General features: G+C 40.6%; 1 protein-coding gene across 2 annotated transcripts; it reads left to right on the forward strand.

The window, feature by feature from the left end:
* Positions 1–191: 191 nt before the first annotated feature.
* galt (galactose-1-phosphate uridylyltransferase) lies at positions 192–22,688 on the forward strand. Of its 2 annotated transcripts, none has more exons than XM_086135133.1 (11): positions 192–295; positions 1,766–1,935; positions 2,200–2,275; positions 2,500–2,548; positions 4,958–5,087; positions 5,534–5,590; positions 6,670–6,792; positions 11,442–11,574; positions 11,754–11,837; positions 15,956–16,110; positions 22,641–22,688. In XM_086135133.1, exons 1-11 carry the CDS (start codon positions 262–264, stop codon positions 22,671–22,673), a joined length of 1,044 nt encoding a protein of 347 aa, XP_085991259.1. In that variant the 5' UTR covers positions 192–261; the 3' UTR covers positions 22,674–22,688. The 2 variants fall into 2 exon arrangements, with proteins under 2 accessions (XP_085991259.1, XP_085991258.1); XM_086135132.1 differs by lacking the exon at positions 22,641–22,688 and adding an exon at positions 16,587–17,897.
* Positions 22,689–23,191: the final 503 nt, after the last annotated feature.

Raw genomic sequence — 23,191 nt, forward strand, 5'->3', positions numbered from 1 at the left:
GTTTGCGTTCTTCCACAAAGCACTTATTTAAGGCGGTGTTTTAATTCTACTGGTAAATTCTGTTTAATTTTAAGGATATATTAAAGTTATATACCACTGATTCTCGTCTATTTAGATTGTGTTGTCCCTTTTTAAAATATGGACACCACGTATTTTGGTAGCAAATAGTATGCTCCTGTCATACAGGAAGTAGCCGACGAAGCGCTTTTGCGCAAAACCTCGACGGAAGACTTGTCCCAATTTAAATCCAACGTTGTTGACATGAGTGGCCCTGAAGCCCAATTTGATCCAAAAGGTAGGGAGTTGAACCGACCTAGGTTTCGTTGCCATATTTAACAATCCCGGATCGAGCCATCAAAACTGCACCGGAAACAAAACTATACAAATATGACAGTGGGCGTGTCTGAACTTCAGTGTAATTGACCAATAGAGATGCCTAAATTAACTTCCGATTTTCAGAAACTGAACAAGTTCTCAAAAAGTGATTTTAAGGAATATTGATATTTCTAGAGTTGGCTCTTTTTGATTGAACAGTTCTTGAGTGTTTTCTCCTATTGTTAGTTTTAAATGATCACGAACCATCCTTGTAGGACTGATGCACAAATGAAGCTTCGTGAAACACTTGTAATAATTTTGGACTCCTCTAGACGGCATTCTTGGTTGAAAGATGCAGTAGATAGTTTAATTAATTTCTAACTAGCCTTTATATCGCCCGGTGGTCGACTGATTAGTGTCTCGGCCTCACAGTGCAGAGGTGCAGGGTTCAATTTCAATTCCAGCCTTCCTGTATGGAGTTTGCATGTTCTCCCTATGCCTGTGTGGGTTTTCCTCTAGTACTCCGGTGTCCTCCTATTTTCCAAAACCATGTGTGGCAGGTTAATGAAACACTATAATTGTCCCTAGGTGTGTGAGCGCGGATGGTTGTTCGTCGATGTGTGCCCTGTGATTGACTGGCAACCAGTTCAGAGTGTCCCCTGCCAACTGCCCAAAGACAGTTGGGATAGGCTCCAGCATTCCCTGCCACCCTTGTGAAGATAACCACATCAGAAAGTGGATGGATGGATAGCCTTTATATCCATGAGCACTCTCGAGAAGAGTACAAAATATCACAAGTGCTTCATGAAGTTTAATTTCCCCAGGACTATCTTAGAGCATATATGTACAGTAGTTGCTTTTCCTGCAGTTCATGCCAAATTGTCAAATTATTCCATGGGTGGTTTGAATGTTTTATTAGTTTTGTCATTACATTTATCACTTTTCACATCGCTGGCTTAAAATACCTCCAAAACAGTCAATTTTCCACAAGACCCCAAAAGGGTATGTTTGTTCAACAATGCAATGTTAATTGCATCGTCAGAGGGATCGCGCTATTTTCAACACTTTAGATTGGTGAATATTTGCCAATACTAACATCTCCAGTTGTAGATTAACCAAACCGATAGATCTTTGAAAAAAATAATACATCTACAAATTTGCAATTTATACAGTTTCGGCCAGACGAACGTGAGATTCCCCGTCAGCTACTGCATAATATTCATCAGTGTACTGTTGCAGCCAGTCTGAGTCACGCAAGAGTCGTTGATCAAGTTGTCTGAAAAGCACAAACAGGACTTTGTTTGAGAAATGACACACATGACTCATCATCTGTGAATGTTCAAACAAAGTTCATATTTTGATCTTTTGTGAACCACCAACCTTGGTAAGCATGGATTTCAACTAGTATGTGTGTTAAAGTATCAGTTCTTTTGTCTCAATGCGCCCTCAGAGCACCAGCACCTACGTTATAACCCTCTGAGGGACAGTTGGGTCCTAGTCTCAGCCCACCGCATGAAAAGACCATGGACCGGTCAGGTGGAAAAACCTCCAGAGGAATGTGTACCGAGATATGATCCATACAATCCACTATGTCCCGGAAACACACGTGCTAATGGAGAGGTAACAGCGAACAAAACACACATTCACAATATAGTGGTACCTTGACTTATTAGTGAAGCAGCTTGTGAGTTTTGGAGATGTTCTAAAATTCTATTCAGTCGCTAATTTAATATGCTGAATAATTGATAATGTCACATGGTACGAACACAGCGCCATGTAACCATATCTCTTTTATCACACGCATGCATGCACATACACACATTTGGTCATCCACTGCTAACGAGACCAAATGAAATTTGTCTATTTGTTGTGTTGTCTCCATAGAAAAATCCAGAATACAAGAGCACGTTTGTTTTTGAAAATGACTTTCCTGCCATCCAGCCAGATTCTCCAGATCCTGGTAAATGGCTCTTTCATCAGACTAATAAAAAGTCATTATTTCACACTAGGAAAGCAAATCTGTTGCTAATTTGTATTCATTTGCTGCTCTCGTACGGTTCGTCATCATAACGCACCACACTCATGAGGTGGAGGTGAATTCCAAATCCAAGTTGTTGGAATTTTTGCAATGTAATTACTGTCATACCATATCGTGTGATTGACAACGAATTTTGTGCTCCTCAGCTTCCGATCAACATCCATTGTTTCAATCGAAAGCAGCCACAGGGGTGTGGTAAGAAAACATACTTATATTTGTTGTTAATGATGAGCTCTTTTTGTTGCTAAATACGGTTATCAATCAACAAATATTAGAATGTCTCTTTTTACACCAGTTCCAACTACTGCCGCAATAATACATTCATTGTTATATCAACACCTTCCATGCAGTGTCACTCAAAACACAGCATCTTGGAAGACTTGGCAGAAGAGCATGACTTATTCATACAGATCTAGAATAGGTTCTCTTTGGACTGCCCGAGAGTAGAATAATAATGATTCCTCTTTTGAACCAATCATCATTAGACTTCGTGTATTGGAATTCAGGAAAAGTTAGAATCAGTGCACATTGTGTTCGACTTCCTTTAACTTTCACAGGGTCACGCCCTTCATATATTATGCTTTTTTTTCTCCTGGATGGAAACGTTTCCTAACCTGACAAGAAAAGTCAGCAACATTGACTCTGTGTTGAAAAAGAAATGACTTCTTAGCTGCGTGTAATGACTGCACGGTTTCATGTTAAACATGTCGAACAGGAAAGCCTCTCCCTTCCTGTCACTCACTCTTAGCACGGAGGCCTAATGAATAGTTCACAACCTGTTGAGTAGCACAAAAATATCTGCTAAGAAAGTTATTCTCAAACCCTGTTGTCGGTTTAAGATGAACGCATCATTCACAGATTACACGGTGAAATCCATCTTTATTCACCGTGCGTAGCGCTTTTGCAGCAGTTGTAACCAAGCGCTTTACAGAATATTACCGCTTTCATGCACAAATAATGATAACCTCCATCATAAGTGTTTTATTAGTATTTCGGCATAGAAAAAAAATAATGGCAGTGGATGGCAACACACTTAAGGGTCCATTGAAGTGGTTGATGCACAACTGTGACGTTAAGATGAATTAATATAAGAGAAAACAATATTTGAGTAGCTGTCCACTCGAGTAACCGCTGTCCCTGAAAGGGTCAAACAAAGTAATAATACAACAGAACACCTCACGAAAAATGACAATTGGAACAACTGTTATTCGATCTGCCTCTCTATGCACATGTACACACATCCGCTTACACACACACACTGGATAATGAGGCCAATTGTCTGAAACCGACTCTTGCCAGGCTTTTGTATTAATATGACGTTCTCTTCCCGGCGACAGGATTCTTTTTTTTTTTTGTGTTTTTGTCTTTTCGTTTGTACCACGCGCAGGCCGGAATGCGTCTCTTTGTGCATAATGTTGTGGTGTTTTGCGAAGGGATCTTGAACTCAAAATTTGCGGGCCCCCGAGTGACATACAGGCAACCAATTACGGGTGCATTAATTTGGGAATTTGTTATCCTAGAGGAAACAAAAAGTCAACATGAGGGGCAACATCCTCCTTTGATGCACGATACCAATTACGGTACCATAAGGTAGCACAGAATAATTGCAATTTCTTCTCAAGGGTCTATGATTTGTTTCAAGTTCAGGAGGGATGTGGTAATTGGTTACATTCAATTTAGGTTGACTCCGGCGAGGAGTTATTGTCTGTGTAAGCTCCCAGCTTGCCGAAGATACATTTTTCATCAGCAGAAGCCAATTTAGGAATGGGGCAGGGGTGGGGGGGACAAGGAAGCAAGTTCATTTGTAGTTCGGCGGCTTGACCATATGCTTCCTTCATCTGCGTCAAATTGACGGCTATCAGATGAGACATCTGGACTTGTGAGAAGAACCAAAACGCAGTAGCACAAAGCGTGGGTGTCAATTATAGGCAGCAATGTAGCTCACCTTCAGTATCACTTTATAGGTCAAACGTACCGGGATAAGTCGGGCTGAAACCTCTGTAGGGGGCGCTACAGACCCTTTTTTTTGTGCACATGTAACATCCTTAAAATATTAAATTTATTCGCCAAGCTTGCTGTGTGTGCTAAGTTTGGCGAGTTTTTGCTCATGTTTAGCCCCTCAAAAATGCAAATCATGACAGATAATAACATGAGTAAAAATTATAATTTGTCCAGAAACAATAAGGACCCTGCATCAGTCTCTGGTTGGGCCTGAAAAAGGAAGTAAGGAAGTGTATACTGTGGTGACTTTTGGGACACCCAGCATATCAAAATAAATGGTCCAATGTTTTAGAATATCCTTTTTTTTTAATGACAGCAAATTATACGCAAGGCAGAAAAAAAAAGAAAACACTAGATTCTTTTTTTAAATAAATGTTTTTTTCACAGAAAGATGCTGTTTATTTATACAGTTTGTGTTCTCTGCACATAACAAAAGGCATGTTAGTTGTTTTTCTGTCAGTTTGACAAGCAAGCATTCGCAATCAGAAACCTCAACAGAAAAAAAACCCACCCAAAATGTCAGGAATTGTCAGATTTTGCCAGATGTTGACCCAGCAGTTGATGAGTGGAAAACATGATCGACATATTATCTCGTCATTCCAGTAAGGTCATGTGTTTCCATCCCTGGTCTGATGTCACCCTTCCTCTCATGAAAAAAGAAGAGGTTGTCACTGTGATTGACAAGTGGGCGGAGCTCATGGAGGAACTGGGCGCCACCTACCCATGGGTTCAGGTATGGGATGTATCGACTACTTGCCCCAATCTTAAATCGTAACATAAGATAGAGACACGCACGCACACACACATACATACATGCACATAGACACGCACGCACACACAAATATATATATAAAAGTTGATATAAAGTATATAAAGTTGAGAATTTTACAATTTTATACCAGATACTGTATGTCATAATATTTACCGACTAGCTGTATTATATATCCCGAGACGAGGACATATAATACAGCTAGTCAGTAAATAGTATGACATACAGTATCTGGTATAAAATTGTAAAATTTTCAACTTTGTCAAATAAAACATAAGATATCCTTTATTTGTCCCACACTGGGGAAATTTACAGAACAAAACATGCATCTGTTATTACATTTGTATAGCATGTTTACAAAGATAGAACTCTAAATTGTCGACTTTTGTGTTCAATTTTTTTTCCTTTAGATCTTTGAAAACAAAGGAGCTATGATGGGTTGTTCCAATCCACATCCCCACTGTCAGGTAGAAAACGCAAACACTGGCACATGGTATGGTACAGCACATTTGACAATAAAGTTGTATTCAATTCAAAGCCAATTGCTCAGCACTCAGGCACCCATTTAAAACAAATACTCCAGTTCAACAAATCTTCTTCGCTGGCTGTTCAATTACATTTAAAAAAATAGTATTTATAACAAAATTAATACCAGACATCATCAGCACACGCCGTTTCTCATGTGCTGTCAATGTGTGAATGCTGCCAGTAGAGGGCAGTGTGTGACTTCAGGCTAATGTAATGTTTCTTTGCTGCTACGTCTGAAGCTAAAACTCCCCAATAAGTAGTTACAATGAAAATATAATACAAGTTTGGGATATCTTTACTGTCCATTTTGGATTTGAATCAAAACAGTTTACAAATAAATTGCATTTTTCGGGCATCATCATAATGTCATAATTCATTATTGACATGCTAATCAGTACGGTATTATGGTTCTGGGAAAAACCCACATGAACCATGTGGGATAAAGCCTTTATTAACCAACCCAAAAGAATCATTATTTAATTACCAGAGGGAACATTTTAATAATGCGTGCCTTTGGATGCCCATTACATTTTGGGTGAATAAGTTCAGGGGTGTGTTTTATCAGAAAACAATTAGCCATTCTGTCAGATGCAGTCCTGCGTGGCATGCAAAAACCGCACTAAATGCCACTGGTTATTGCTCTACATGGACTATTTAACATTTTTTGCCCCAATGTCACAAGAAATATGAATTCAAGCTCAAAAAGGCCATGAAAATGGGTAAAAGAGCACCATGAAGCAGACAACTAAAGTTATCCGGGCCCAATCAGTTAAATCCAGGAATAAGGTTTTATTTCACGTTGCCTCGCACAAGTGTGAACGACAGTGACCCAAATACTAGATACACAACTGGTGGCACCTTTGAACACGACCCGACCACATACATTTTGGCATCCCTTGCTAAGCCATTCATCTCAACTCATTCCAATGCCTGATTACAATTTTTGCCGATTTTGTCATATCTTCTTATTGACTTCCTGCATCTTTTTTTTTTTTTTACACATCCTTCAATATCACAGGTGTGGGCAAGCAGCTTCCTCCCAAATGAGCCAACTCTGTCCGATCGATGTCAGAAAGCGTTCTATGAAAAGTACCAAGAACCACTGCTGCTGCAATATGCCAAACAAGAAGTTGCTAAAAAGGTACTGCTCAACAACCTCAGTAAAGCAACACATCACTTTGAGAAATGGCCCTATTCATGTCTAACATTTGTGACTCTACCCGAAATGTTGACTTTAATTGTTTGATTGTTTTACTATACGGTAGATTGAAGCATATATTGTCACATGTCCACCCACACTCGCCGCTGGTGAGACGCTGCAGGTGGGAGAGGCAGGAAGTCCAAATATGGGCGAGCCCCTTAAATGAGGCCCTTTAGAACGTTTCAGAGGTCAGGTAACTAGCAATTTTATGTTTTATTCAATAGCATGTCTTGCATTCTTTATGATTGGGCAATGTGGGACCATATTGATGCAGATTCTATTTAGACCATGTGTGTTAAACTTGAGGCCTGGGGGCCAGATCCGGCCCCCCATGTCATTTAATGTGGCCCGCCAAAGCAAATCATGGGTGCCAACTTTCATGAACCTTGCTAAAATGTGTACCGAAATGCCAAATCATCACGTGTAATACATTATCTTCAGATTTTGCAATAGTTTTGTTCCGCTCTTCTCACACACACTTGAACAAGCTATTATAGCTTACTTGACTGAGCGTAATCCATCAATTTATTTTTTTGTGTACAAGTAATGAGGCGATGTGACAATTAAACTTTTGGTGTCACCGTCAGACCAGCTCTCCGAGGGAAGCCGTCACTGCATAGTGGCCCGTGACAAAAATGAGTTTGATACCCCTGATTTCGACGGATGTAATCATGCTTCAAAATACCTGGGCGCTAAAATAATTTTGTTTGTGTCACCAATCTCTATTCAGTGATATGCTCTATTTTGATAGATAGGTGGTTTGATTTTTAAAATTTTTATTTATTTATTTTTTGTAACATGCCTACATCATGTAATTAGTTTGGACAGGTGTGATACTAGCTTACCTGCCGAGTGCATGTCTGATGTTCCTCACCGTGGTCCCAAGGGACGCTCAGAGTCACAGGTTGTGGTCTGATCGCAGACCGAATGGAGTATGGATCCCACAAACGCAGACTCAGATAAATGGCGATGACAAAAAGGTTTATCAAGGAAAAGCGAGGGACCGACAAAGTATTCGACAAAAGGTGCTGGCAAAACAGGGAGCCAGAGAAATCGAACGATAACACAAAGCGCTTGCCAATTACAAGGATAGAATGATTTTCGAGAACATGAGAAAACAAATAAAGCCTATACAATAAACGAAACAAAGTACAATACCAAGACTAAAATACTCACAAACCCGAATGACTATGACGAGGAGGGCGACTAGAAGCATGAACGAGAGATAACAAAGCACATGGGCAAAGCGGTGATCAAGAGCCCTAGCAAAGCGGTGATCAAGAGCCCTAGTCCGACAAAGAAGATGGGTAATCGGTGTCTTAAGTAGGCCACCCCTAGATTGTCTGATCCAGCACAGGTGCACTGCTGAAGGTGACGCCCCACACTCCAGGTGGTGCTGAAACACTCAAGGAACAAAACAAAGACAAAGCAAAACATGGCACAGGGAGTTTGTGTGGATGCTCAGACATTGATTAGAAAGTGTCACAAACCAAAAACTAATTGTTGATGTTTTTTTTAGCTTTTTATCAAAGTGGAGGAATCTTACTATTTATGCCATTTTTATGGCCACTATGAAGTCATTCATTGATTATCCACTTCAGGAAAAAAAAATAGTTTCCTAACCCAGTCCAGTCGCCGTCGGCGTTTCCATTTTTCAAGAAAATCTTTGTACATCTCCCTTAATCCATTTGCTTCCTCCAGCCTTCCCCCCCCCCCCCCCCCCATTATTCCGTTGCACCTTTGCTTCTTGTTTTCCTCCAGCACACACTGCCTGTTTTTCAGGCAGTGAAGCATGTGATGGGGCAGCAGAAATGCTCATTAGCATTACGCTGCGGCATCCATCTTCAACCTGTAAAAAAGATTAGGAAGACATATTTTGTTCGTTTCGCATGTTTTAGCAATTCTGCACCGGTGTGTGAAGAACATAAACAACGGCAACCTTGAGGAAGTTTTAGCATCGCGCGCGATGCGAATGTCGCAATAGTAAGCAGATGCCTTGGTGGGAACTGTGGCCCAGAGATTTTTTTACACCGGTTGCTCAACTATAATGGCGTATTTATGAATATGAAGACAGCAGCAAAAGAGCAGTGGTTCATCAACTTGTTGCACAAAGTCTCACCTGAAAATAATTATCTCGACAAGGAGCACCAACATGACCAACATTAAAATACAGTAGTGTTGTAGGCCTAGGTGTTTTTGTAAAAATCGAATGGGGAGGCTGTTTTCTTTCAAAGTGCCAGCCATTGTAATATGATGCAGTCTGAAGAGTGACACTGCACTTACTTGCACCACACATTAAATCCATAGAATTTATTCATATTTTTTTTTCAACAGTTAGGCTACAAAAGAGTCTGAAAATGGCTGCCACTGCATGAGTTATATAGAAGAAATGAAAAAAGTCTGTGCACCACCATCATTCATGCGATATGTGGTTTTTCTTTGGCTTTTTGCAACACTCATGAACTCTTTCATGCACCAATAATGATAATAATAATAATAATAATAATAGATTTTATTTATAAGCGCCTTTCAAGACACCCAAGGACACTTTACAATAACAAATAACACAAAACAATACGGGTTGAGCAGCGGCAGCCAAAACGCGCCAGCGTTCACTCAACCCGAAAGTCAGAAAGAAACAAGGGAGGGAGAGATAACCTGTAACCTGATAACTTGATAAGCTGTAGTAACACTGTATTAACCGCTGTCCCTGAAAGGATTAAGAAGGACTGACTGCCATTGTGGAAGACATCATAGTGTACTGTACCGCATGATAGTGAAGAAAGTTAAAATGTTCCTGGCAACAGTTAAAGACATGATGATGATGACGACAGTTTCACCTGGTGTGGATTCTTTCCTGTGAGAATTTCCTCAAGTTGTCAAAGTCAAACTGTTTGCTAGATTTGCAAAGGATTTAAGTACACGCGAAATCGATAGAAATCATGCCCTAGTTTCTGACCTTTGACATCAAGCCTTTGGCTCCGGTCTGCGCTTAAACCTTGTCCGGGACTCGTGAGGTTATCTTGGCACCTCACGGCACTTTAGGTCCTTTCATTTGAAGGGTTGAGCTTCAGCCAATAGAGTATTTAGTGGTGACGCCTACGCTCCCTGCTGCTTGAGCTGCTTTAGGTTTCAGCCAAAATAAGGAATGCCGCACTCACTGATGGCACACATATCCGTGATTATACGTGATTTGGCAAGAAAGAAAATAGCTGTGTGATTCGTACATAACAGGTGTGAGATCTGGGCACTCATGGGGGCTGACCTTTATAAAATTAGAGTGGAAGCAGTGTGTGTGTGTGTGTGTGTGCGTGTGTTGTGCCGAGAGTGTCCCTCTTCCTATTTGCTCCTGTCTGTCTGACCCGAGGTTAGGACCATAAATTGGCACACGGCAGTACTTGGAAAAGCTTGAATTGGGGGTTGGCTCCCATGTGATAGCCAAACTTTCCAAGCTAATTGAATGAAACTTTTTTGGGAGGGGGAGATTGGAGATGTGAGAGGTGTCTGATTTAGTACGGCGTTCACTTACTTGCACGCCATGGTCCTTTCTCCGATTAATTTATTGTCAGTCTTCATTTCTGCTGCGTTATAATACTGGAAAGGAGTGCGAGTAGAGAAGAACAATGATCGGATCAGTAAAAGAAAACCGCTTTAAATGTTGTTTACGTAGTGTCCATTAACCCTTTCATGCACCCTGTAACCTGATAACATGATAAGATGAGCACTGTAGTAACCACTGTCCCTGAGAGGGTTAATACATTAAACAGGTTTGAGTGATAGTACATTTGTGTAGAAATGTCAGTGTACATGTATTCTCTCCCGACTTTTTTTTTTTTAAGTAAAGCTCTCAATTATGAAGTCATTTGTACCTCGCGGAACAGTTTTTAGATCATTGAGAAGTCCCTGTATACCACATCTGGCCCTTTGTCATTGCACTGGTTCTACCCCGAAAATAGTTTTCATCCTAGTAATTTTTTTATTTTTATTTTATTTATTTTCTTTGCATTTTAAATTCAGTTACTTTTAATTTATTATGTTAAAAACACTTGTTTTTTTTAAATTAAAAAAATCTTTGGAATGCTTTGTTTTAGTTTAGTTTTTATTCATTTTGAATGAGTTTTATTTATTTATTTATTTTAATTTTGGGCGTGGTTTTCGTGTGCCAGATTTAAAAAACACATACACACACACACACACACACACACACACAAACAAAACAAAGGTCAGGAAATCAGAATCAGAATCATCTTTATTGGCCAAGTATGTAGAACACACAAGGAATTTGTCTCCGGGATAACACGCTGCATTAGTATCATATGACTATTTGACCATCCTTGTTCTGTACAGTTGTACAGAAATACCGAAATAAATGCCTTTAAAATTAACCCTGAAAGCTCACGCGTGATATTAATTGACAAAGATGAAACCTAATTCTATTTTCGCTATTTTGAAAGTTAGTTTTATTCAGTTTTGGATGCAAAATTGTAGTTTCAGTTTTTCTTTCTTCTTTTTTTTTAAAGGCATTTTCTTTTTTTTTTCATTTATGAAAATCTTTTTTCATTGATTCTGAGTTTCATTTTGCTTTTCAGGAACGCGTGGTGGTGATGAACCCTCATTGGCTGGCAGTGGTTCCCTATTGGGCGACGTGGCCCTATCAGTTGCTGCTGTTGCCACGACGACATGTCCTCCGAATCAATGAGTTGACCACAGAGGAAAGGGAGAGTACGTGTTTTTTGGGCAGATGCGACATGTTGTTTCTAACACAAAAACAGTTGGTGACTGTTGAGTAAATTCTTTCCGGTTTTGTCGCCAACATTCATGCAGCCATTTCGGACGAACACTTGACACGCTTCCACTTTAGTCATGTTGACTTGCTTTGTCTTCGTCTTTTGTTTTTTCAGGTCTGGCTGACATTATGAAGCGACTGCTGACCAAATACGACAATCTATTTCATGTGTCCTTTCCCTACTCCATGGGTTGGCATGGTAAGAAGAAACATTTTGCAGGAAAAACACTAAGGAATAATCATGAGGCATGACAGTCAATGCTAATGTTTATTTTTCACAACACAAGGAAAGAATAAACTTACCGTAGAGAATCTACAAAAAACGTAAGATGATGACGTCTCATTTCAAAATCAAACAGGAAACAATAAAAGAAGGGAGAAAAGCAGAACAATGCGGGAACAGTACTTTAACCCTTTCATGCACCCTGTAACCTGATAACATGATAAGCTGTCCACTGTAGCAACCGCTGTCCCCGAAAGGGTTAAAATATGACCCGAAGACGGCCCTGATTAAAAGACAACCCCTCTTTTTCAAGTTTGAAAAAATACTTTTTGAACACCAAATTGATTTTTATATCGAAAATAATTACAGTACATCTGAAACAAATGATTATAACAATATATTTTTTGTTATTTTGCCTCATTCAAATCTAAAGTGCAATCACATTCGTAAATGAATGGCTTCTGGCTTTTGAAATGTAAATGACATCATAACTTCTCCTCAGCTGCCGGTTAACCGGATCTTCGACCCACTTTTTTCCAGATTGTCGCTACGTTTCTCCATTTTCTGTTATCTCTTCTATTATTTTCTTCTCTTTTCCTTTTTACCACTATTTTTTCTTTCTATTCTTCGTGCTACCGTTGTTTTTATTTTTATTCTTCGTGGCAGGAGTTCACTTTGGCCTGGGAAGTCAAGTTCACCATTCGCTTCAATGATATCTGGCGCCATCTAGCGTCGTGAATGGGTATAATGTCTAGACCCCGAATATAAGACGACCCCCAGTTTTTCAGTCTTATTTCAATGCAAAAAACACCGTCTTATATTCGGCCAATACGGTATTTTTTTTCAGTGAATATTAAGCAGGCTGTTTAATGTCAAATGTTTTCTGAAAGTGATTTGAATTCCTCTTCAGTGTTCAGTCGAAGCATTAGTGTGCCATAAATCACTGTCAGACACATGAGCATATCGAAAGATTAAATTTGTACCGTTCAGGATATTGGCAACAATGTAAATGTAAATATAAAGGGATGCAATTTTTTTCCTTACCCTGCCAGTGCTTCATATATTCTTATTTAAATGGTGCTTAACAAAAACAAAAGTGTGCGCAAGACATCCACTGTCAGACAAAAACATTGCTAACAGTTTATGAGTGTATGACGGGCGTCCATCCCACAGCGGAACAGCTCCCGTTGATCCCTTAGATTGAGTTTCTTTTTTTTTTGTGTGTGTTTACACAACTTGGAGAGTCAGCATTGTTCCCTTGAGAAACATCGAAGGTAGCCCAAAATGGACAATCCCTTTATTTTCCGATTTTGGGGTGCCAAAATGTATGATGTATTGTTCCATTCTTTAAAGCACTTTCCTCTCTATCAGCACTTTCTTTTTCAGCTGTTTGTTGCCAAATGTGTACATGTAGAAAAATCCCATTGTTTATACCTCAGCCATATTTGATCTAAAGCTGGCCGGCCACCGTCACAGCCATGTGCCAATTTCACAAGGGGACCAGACGATGATACAAAGGAACACACGATGAAAGACACATTTAGGAAAATAAGAGGCTGATGGAAAAGATTCAAGCAGAGATTTCAGATTCATGCCGGATCTTTGAGCAAGTCTGAGCAAACATCACAGCAGGATGATGGAATTGCAAGGAATCGGCGTTTCACACAGACTTTTGGATGAGTTGGCAGACAAGAGTTGATCCTAAAGCGGAAAGAAAAGCATGTCCACAGTTTGACATTACAGTGAAGCATCATCGCTGTCGCACTTTTATTGGGCTGTGGGGGGCCTCTAAGGAATGCTGACGAGGCCTTTGTTTACATAAACGATGATTATTACAGTCAGCAGGACTCCCCGCATGATTTGCAACAATTCCCATGTGACTAATACATTTCATCTTCACTGAGAATGAACCCATTTTGAGGCTGGGTCAGGATTTATTCCTCACTTTTGTTCCATTGGACTCAGTCCTTAAAACAAAAACAAAAAAAAAATCATAATTGATTTGTTGCTGATCCAAATTCAATATTTTTGGCCTGGGCAAGTGTCTATAATTTCGGCATTAGTGCATTTTGTGAGATCATTGAATTGGCTTCCCTAAACACACACATACACACACACACACACACACACACACACACACACACACACACACACACACACACACACACACAGCGCATTTACTCAAATGTCGAGAGTGACGGGCATTATTATTTTGGGTCAGTAATCTATAAACAAAAGGCACATTCATGATTGAAGCATTTTTTTACCATAACATGTCATTGTGCCCTAAAATTCAGTCCTTTACAAAAAACATTAAAATCATTCAACCAACCCCGCCACCCCCCGCCCCCAATATTAAGACGTTGCGCAAATCATAAAATCCTCTAAAATAGTTTAATTAAATGATTACAACCAAGCATCAGTCGGGATAAAGTAAAGAATAGCGTGCAAATGGGGATTAAATGAGAATAAAGGAGAAGAGAATGCTTCAGTAGACAATAATGTTTTCAGCCCTGATTGAAACGAATTGCCATTATGAGCAGACTGCAGGGGTTTCGGCAAAAAATAAACGGGGTCGGTGAATAAGCAAATTTTTAAACGTTCTTTTATTACCACAAAAGGCCAAAATTCACCACCAGCTGTCCCCCATTAAAAAAAGAGCCTGTGTGACAACAAAATAACATGTCAAAATATCACTCTATTGCACATGGCCCCTAAGACAGAGAAATCATCTTGTATCTCTGACGTCAAGCTGTGAAGACGATGTCGGGCTGCAGAGAAGAAACGTCTCGCGCAAATAAAGTATACTCGAGGCTGGAAGTGCTGCTCGGGATGGTGTTTACCACCCAGGCAGCTGTTGCTCGATCCAACGCGCAGGCGGTACTTGATATTTATCCAACCTGCAAAAACCAGTGGGGGGGAAAAACCCATTTTGAGGGCCTGCCAAAGAAGCACCGAGCAAAGGGGCCGTAAGCCGTACAAAGGTTAGCCGAGTGCCGTGATGCACCGAGTGATATGCGACACAAGAGAGCAAGTGTCATCATGCCTCAAGAGCTGCGAGTTTGAAATGTTGCCGGTCCAACGCCAACAGCAGCAAAGCCTTGCTTGAGTTACTTTACAAAACCGACACTTCACTGATCACTCACCACATGTGATGTCAATGTCACTTGACAGCAATTGGCCAAATGGCTGCCCACTGACAAATAAAAACAGGTCGATTTTTGCTGCTTCAACTCATATTCCACCAGCACGATGAATCAGAACGCCGTCAAGCCCCCTCCCCTCCAAATATATCTACAATGTAGGCGGCCTGGTGATCCAGTGGTTAGTGCATCGTCCTCACAGTGCAAAGGGGTTCGATTCCAGCTCTGGCGAGTTTGCATGTTCTCCCCTTGCCTGTGTGGGTTTTCTCTGGGTACTCCGGTTTCCTCCCACATTTCAAAAAAATGCATGACAGGCTGATTGAACACTCAAAATTGTCCCTCGGTGTGTGTGTGTGTGCATGAGCGTGGATTGTTGTTCGTCTCTGTGTGCCGTGCGATAGGCTGGCAACCGGTTAAGGGTGTCCCCCGACTACTGCCCAAAGGGATAGGCTCCAGCACCCCCCATGATCCTTGTGAGGATAAAGCAGTTCAGAAAATGGATGCTCACTTGTCAGCAACTGTTGTGTTTTGCTCAGGTAACCGATGAAGTGGGCTGATTTCTGGTCCGCTGGCTAAATGATTTAATGATCCAAATGCTTCATTCATGCTGTGAGAATGGCAAGAAAGATGAACGGTCTTGTTTTCCCAGGGTGATGCATATTCTTAATTAGCCTTCAAGCCAGGCACCCTGATTATTCTCTTTGCGTGCGCACAAGCGTGCTGCAGAATCGAAGCGGAAACAAATCACGACATTCTGCCGTCCATCTGCATTTTTGTTTGGTTCAAGCTAGGTAATGATCAGCCCAAGGTGTCATTCCCATTAATGCATCAACGAATTGTGAGTGTGTGTGTGGCGGGGTTGGGGGTGGGGTCATTTGGGGATTTTTACAAGTCCCTCATCTGTCATCATCTGATGGATGTTTTTTTTTTTTTTTTTTTTGCGTCCCTCAGGAGCCCCGACCGGCCCCTACTTAAAGGAAGACAACTCACATTGGCAGCTGCACGCTCACTACTACCCTCCTCTGCTGCGCTCGGCCACAGTGAAGAAGTTCATGGTCGGATATGAGATGCTTGCAATGGAGCAGCGGGACCTCACTCCTGAACAGGTGATTTAATAAAAGGAACACCGTTGCGGGAACCTAGTCACGGATTGCCCATTTCAAACAGTTGCACATTTTTTTCCAACCCTTTCATGCATAAATATTGATAACCTACATCAGATTATTTTTTTTTCCTCAAGTGTTTTTTTCTTCAGTTAGTCTTTAGGCATAACAAATAAATAAATAATGGCAGTGGATGCAACACACATTGCGGGTCCACTGCGCTGCTGATGCACAACTGTGACATGAAAAGTAATTAATATAAGAGAAAATAACATTTGAATTGCTGTCCACTCTAGCAACCGCTGTCCCTGAAAGCGTTAAACTAATTATCGATATGTTTTGTGTATGTGTGAGGGGGGGGAAAAGGCAGGATTTTTATCGAAAGGCCTTTAAAGATCGAGACGAATGATGACACAAGATTGAAATGTACTCAACCGTTTGTCCCTGAAGGCGCCTCACTTTTTCTTTTTCTTTTTAAGGCTGCAGAGAAGTTACGGAATCAACCAGATGAGCACTATAAAAGTAGACACGGAGAAGAAAAATGAGCGGGAATGACAAATTAAGACAATTTAAAAAAAAAAAAAAACGGCAATATTGCAAACTAACACATTTGTATGTCTTACCCGCTCATGAGTTATCTTATCTGCCTGACAGTTTGAAGTTGTGTTTGAATGATTTTGGTCAAATGAATAAAAAGAAAACTAAGAAATGCTGTCAGCAGGACTTTTGTCTCGATTAGGAAATTGTTTAATACCAACACACGGCCATGTTGTTGACAAGTTGAAATCTTTTTGGTTTTTCATCCCAGGTGTCCCTTAATTTAAAAAAAAAAAGGCTGGTACAAATAAATGATCGTGGAAATGCCTTTTCCTGAGGCTGTTAGTTTGTTTTTGTTCCAAATATTGATTTCATCGACATTGAGAAGGTCACACAAAAGAGAATACAGAACCATGACAAAAGTACGGATTGAGTTGAAAATGGAAAAATTGGACAAGTCTCACTCGCACACACATTTTAGCAACAACAGAGGGCACTGTTGCTCAAAAAGTCAGGTTGAGGAGGACCAAGCGTTTAGACCGAGCTGGGTAAACTGGCCAGATCATTCGTTGGTGAGTTAAAAATAATAATAATAATAATAATAAGACATATATAATTCAGTACGTGTGTATGTAGTTGATTTAAATAATAAAAGGATGCTAATTTGTTGTATTTTGAGTATTATAGTTCATTTATTATTTTAATCACAAAATGGCTTTAACTCATTTGAATTCAATATGTTCAAAAAATTCATTGAATATTTAAGGAGGAATGCAAATGGAGGAACCCTCGTAAGGATCATCATTTCAGATTCAGATCATAACAAATGGAGGAACTACAGCAATGAAAGGTGATGATTTTTACGTGAAGAACAGAATAACAGAAAAAACATTGTGCCAGTGAATAACACTGAGATTTGCGCAAAACCAAGCCTCAAGACGTTTGCGTCGGGGGTAGTGCTTTTGTTGAATAATTTGTCTTGTTCTCTTTTCGGGATTACAGTATACAAAAAAAAAGAAGACGGAATCGATTATTTTTCCACATATGGTGGATGCATGGGCCATTAATTTTGGAGGTGGATAAAATGTGTATTGATGTAACAGACTTGCGACAAATGTGTTTATACACCAACATGAGCCCACTTTTTCCATTTCACGTTTTTTTTCATTCATCTTGCTAAATCGTGATATGTTAGGGCAACTTTTTTTTTTAGCCTCATGCTTGCACATAAAATAAAAAGAAAGGATAACTGACTTGTTTCTTAGAGTTGCGTCACTTTATCTGCCCCCCCCCGCCTCTCACCACCCGCTTTTTGCCTGAAAGTAAATAAACACGATGAAGAGTGTCTCTTGATTTAATTCTGTCTTACCCAGCCGTCTCTGTGTATTTGATGAAAACAGTCATCATTTTTACATTTTTTTTATCATCAACACAAAAGTCTTTCTTGGTTTCATCATCTGTTATCCCAACTCATTTTATCATCAAGGTCCAAACCTTCTAAGGCTCTTTACTTCATAGTGAGAACTACGAGAACTAAAGAGAAAAAAAATCTGGCAATTAAAACATTTAGAACTACATAGTTGCAGAATTTCCAGCAAAGTGCACTCGCAATGGTACTTGGATATAAACACACACACACACACACGCACACACACACATACACATACACACATGCTGCTATTACTGCAAAAGCTCGATAACTATTAACAGTGATTGCAGGTTTGTTCAAGTACAAGGTTGAACTGTGATGGTTTACCATGGTCGATCTTTGTGAAAGTGTGTGCGTGCAGGTCTTTGTGTTTCCCTTTTATGAACTGCGACAGGCATCATTCTTTCAAGACAATATTTATTTTGTCCTATAGGCTCATGGATCCCCTCCTCATCTATTCCGTCTCTCCTTTGAGATTTTGTTGCGTGTGTGCCTGTGTGTGCATGTGCATGTTCGCAAAGGTACGTGAAAGACATATTAGCCAAATCCTTGCTCCTCTTTCCTTTCAGAGTCACTGGAGGATTCTCCCATGGTACGTTGGGTTAAAATATGACAGATTGATGCAGGCATTGTCACCAAATTCAAAATGCGGTAATTGCTTGAACGTTGGGCCTGCTTGCGAAACACTGACACGCAAGCAGGGATGCATTTGCTACCTCAAGTTTACTGATTCATAAATCATTCAAGCCAAACAGGTCTCCTAATTTGGTGAACAACAACGCAGTCCGTTATAGTCGGATGAAGCTCAGTCGAGAATGCTGATTTGTAGTGTGGTACGCTTAGCTGCCTGTCTGGCAAGGGATCGAGAACTACGAAATACATACTAAAAAGAAGAAGAAAAGATTGCTGTTAGCATACACTTGTAGTCACTGTCTTTAACTCATTCACTCCCAAAGACGTTTTTATACGTCTTTTCAGACTTGGTCCAGAATTGGCTGGTACTGAATGAGTTAAAAATCAAAGTTCGCAAATTTGGTGTGCTGATAGATTTGAATCCGATTTACTCGGTTATATCAAAATCAATCACTCAAACAGCTTTTAAATATCTCCAGACTGACACACAAGGAGAATGAAGCATGCTAACGAACAAACCGCGCTGTAAACGGTCAATCTGAGCTGGAGTCAGAGCTCCTGATGTCACAAGGCCACGCCTCTTAAAGGCACGTCAACATTAATTTCATATCATGAAACATTACGAAAACCTTTATTAGTCTCGCAATGGAGAAATTCCCAATTCACAGCAGCAAAGTTATGAAAGGAAGAAGTAGAACAACAAAATATAGGTTCTCATGTTTACGTGTTTATATTTGACTATAGTTTTTGGTCAAAAACATAACATAAAATGCGGTCGTTTTTGATTGTGGCTGAACATTTATAATGTCAGGTTAATTCATTTTCATGTGTAAAATGGATGGGAAACGTCTGCAAGCTTGGTCACGGAACAAATTAAACGACCTGAACTCGTGTTCTCAGTTTGACCTTTTGTGTGACGTTTGATTCGGCAGCCCATCAGCAAGCGCTGTGCTCGGTTCAGTGAGTAAATCAATAATTAGATTTAGATGGTCCGGGGTGGGGAGCGTCTCCATTCATTGAGGGACTGAGGGAGAATAACCGCAACGGAGAATGGAAGCAATCCACGCCAATGCTGAAGACGGGTGTCAATGTTGAGCTTGCCGCATCCGGTCCTGCTTGCTTATTGCAAATTGAGCTGACTGTGCATCAACAGGGAACTTGCAAGAGGGTGGGTCTCAGATTGTACTCCCTTTGACTTCTCTACCTCTTGTAAGAATAAATGACCAAAACAACCCTGGGTGCTTTTTAAAAAAATGTTCTTATTATGATTATTTTTAAATATTTATTGATTTGAAGAAATGCCCATGTCACACCCTTCTCCTATACTCATACAAACTACACAAAGGGGCTGATAAAGCATAACACGAGCATGACTAAATGAACGGAAATGAACCATGATGGCCCGGTAGTCCAGTGGTTAGCACGTCGACTTCACAGTGCAGAGGTACCGGGTTCAATTCCAGCTCCGGCCTCCCTGTGTGGAGTTTGCATGTTCTCCCCGGGCCTGCGTGGGTTTTCTCCGGGTACTCCGGTTTCCTCCCACATTCCAAAAACATGCATGGCAGGCTGATTGAACGCTCTAAATTGTCCCTAGGTGTGAATGTGAGCGTGGATGGTTGTTCGTCTCTGTGTGCCCTGCGATTGGCTGGCAACCGATTCAGGGTGTCCCCCGCCTACTGCCCGAAGACAGCTGGGATAGGCTCCAGCACCCCCCGCGACCCTAATGAGGATCAAGCGGTTTGGAAAATGGATGGATGGATGGATGGACTTATCTATGAAATCTTATCAAAAGTTTGCATACTCATTAACATAAATAGATACATACATTCATTTAAAGCTAATCATAACATGGATTATTTTGAAAACATCACTATCACAAACATGGTTAAAACAACTGGAGATTCCAGCTCTCCGATAACGATCTGCTGGGCAGAGCGGAATCCATCCAAATGAAGACATGACTCTGCTCTGCCCGAAAGCTTCACTTTAACTCAAGGCAACATGCAGACTTGAAAACACAGCTAAAAATTCACAGTTGGGTTCAGGAGCTGTGCAGTAGCAGAATAATGAATATGAACAGAGCCTGACTGTGGTCAAAGCGAGACTCTTTTGAATTAAAAAGACTGCAACTATGCAAACACCGCCCATAGAACATGACAGATACCGTATTTATTAGAATGTGTACTGTGTAGGCCTGGAACTATCTAATATTTTAGTAATTGAGTATCCTACTGTTTACTTGTTTAAAGAGAAATAATGAATACAAAGGAGGAAAGACATTTCACTTAATAATAAATAACCAGTTGAGTACCCCACCGTCAGGAGAGAAGGTGACGGCGTGGTTTCAGAGTTCTAATTGCAAGAGAGCAACCAGCAGGAAAAGCGTATTTTGTGTGTGTTCATTTTTTTTGGGGGGGGGGGGCAAAATATTAATTTCCACATTCAATAACATATTTGTCAATGTGAACCAGCGGGAAAAGCCACCCTGCCACTTCCTGGTTGGCTGCTATGCAAGCACTTCCAAATATGGGCAAGCTTCCACTGGGACGCTTTCGTGCTTGCATGCTGCCTCGCGGTGCACACCAAAGAAACAGTTGCCAGGATGGGGAGGAAATTCCTAGCTTTTTTGTCTAATCAAGGTACTCAAATTACACCACAACTCCTTTCATCTCAAGTATTGTGTATGAGAAATATGCAAATTAGCAATGTAGAATCACCAATAATAACAATGCACATTTTGCTAGCTACATTTAGGTCAAATGGTTCTGTTAATGAAATGGCGTGCATAGATACTTATAGTAAATTTTTACGCGTTGTACACAAAGTGTGTCATGAAAAATCCAGGACAAATAAAATGTAGTGTACCACAAAAATGTTTGACTTTGATTGAAGATAAATGGATTGCCGTGGATGTGAGGGTGATATGTCCTTAACCACTGTTCGATATTTGTACAAAAACGCAGCACGTAAAATTTACTTGCACTAACACGTTTTTATCACAAGCACAAAGCGATAAATTCAATCGTGGTCAGATCAAGATAGAGAAAGATTGAATGCCTTTGGACTTGAGGAATCTGCCTTCAATTCTCTAGGGTGCAGCAAAAATCCAACAACAGTCTTTAATCCTGTTTGTTGAAGAGTTGTTGAACAAACACTTGTTAACCTGTGCCATCCCCCACCGTGAGTGGATGTTATCTCCCGGCTCACTCCGTCTGCGTTTTTTCCCTTTTATTGTCTCGTAGAATGTGATTCATCATAGCAGCCCAGGACATGGACTGGATGAAAGACAATTTCACGAGGACAATCTGATTACTCTTTTAATTCCCAGATGTAAATTTAGTTTGGCTCTCTGTGGGACTGTTATTTGAAAGGCTTTGACCTCGTTGTTACTGGCATCTCTGTGAAAAAGCCATGGTTGGTGATGCTTGTGTGGAGAGTGTGTTCTCAGCATTTGAAGTACAGGCAAGTTTATATTTTTTCCAAATCCTGCTCCACCCTGCCTTTTACCCCTTCAGTGATTCTTCCTCAATTACCGCATCTGCACATTCAGAAATAGAAGACAATTCAAATCAATTAAAGTGACTGACTAATTTCATTCGGCACACTCATTTGTTGCAGCTCTGCGTCCTGCTCCAGCCAAAAAATGTGATTAGCTACTAGTCAACGTCAAGACCTAAACGACATTGTGGAGTAGTCGAATAGGCAAGTTGACTAGGCGACTAGTTTTTACAATCCACAATCTGGACCCCCCACACCCCAGTGGAACCATGATCCCATGGTAATGTGACAGACTTCATGCTCTTGAAGCTGTAGTTGACAATGGTGGCCGCTTCATTTTCTATCTATCTATCTAGCTAGCTAGCTAGCTAACTATCTAACTAACTATCTACATGTACATTTCAAGGTCATACGTCGATGATTTAATTTTCAACAGGCTACATATCTGCACTCGCCACATAAGAAGTAACCATAAGGTGCCAACAGCCCGGATCAAGCCACGCGGCCAGCAAGAAGATGGCTCAGCTGAAAGACAGCCAGTTAACAGCCACCTGGCCTGACAGCAGCTGTGCTCAGGTTGAGAACCGGTTGGATCCAACCTGGCAGCCACAAGTCTGCCAGACAGGAAGCCAGCGGGAAGCCAGGAGCGCCACGGAATGACCTAACACAAGGTGAGGTGACGAATGCTTGGTAACCACAGTGGCCAGGTGCTTTATGTCACATGGTGAGCTGTCTAGGCTGAGGTATTAATATCTCTGACCTTTATCAGGCTCCTCATTTTCTGTCACAATAAGTTTAAACGTGACACTTTTGTTTGAATTTTATTTTGCAAATCCAACTCTACTGGAGATTTGTTTCTTGCATATACCGTATTGGCCCAAATATAAGACGGCCCTGATTATAAGACGACCCCCTCTTTTTCAAGACTCAAGTTTGAAAAAAGACTTTTTGAACACTAAATTAATTTTCATACAGAAAATAATTACA

Source organism: Hippocampus guttulatus, chromosome 17, assembly GCF_054856545.1.
Source record: "Hippocampus guttulatus isolate MCC_2025c chromosome 17, RoL_Hgut_1.0, whole genome shotgun sequence".
In the NCBI taxonomy this organism is placed as follows: Eukaryota; Metazoa; Chordata; class Actinopteri; order Syngnathiformes; family Syngnathidae; genus Hippocampus; species Hippocampus guttulatus.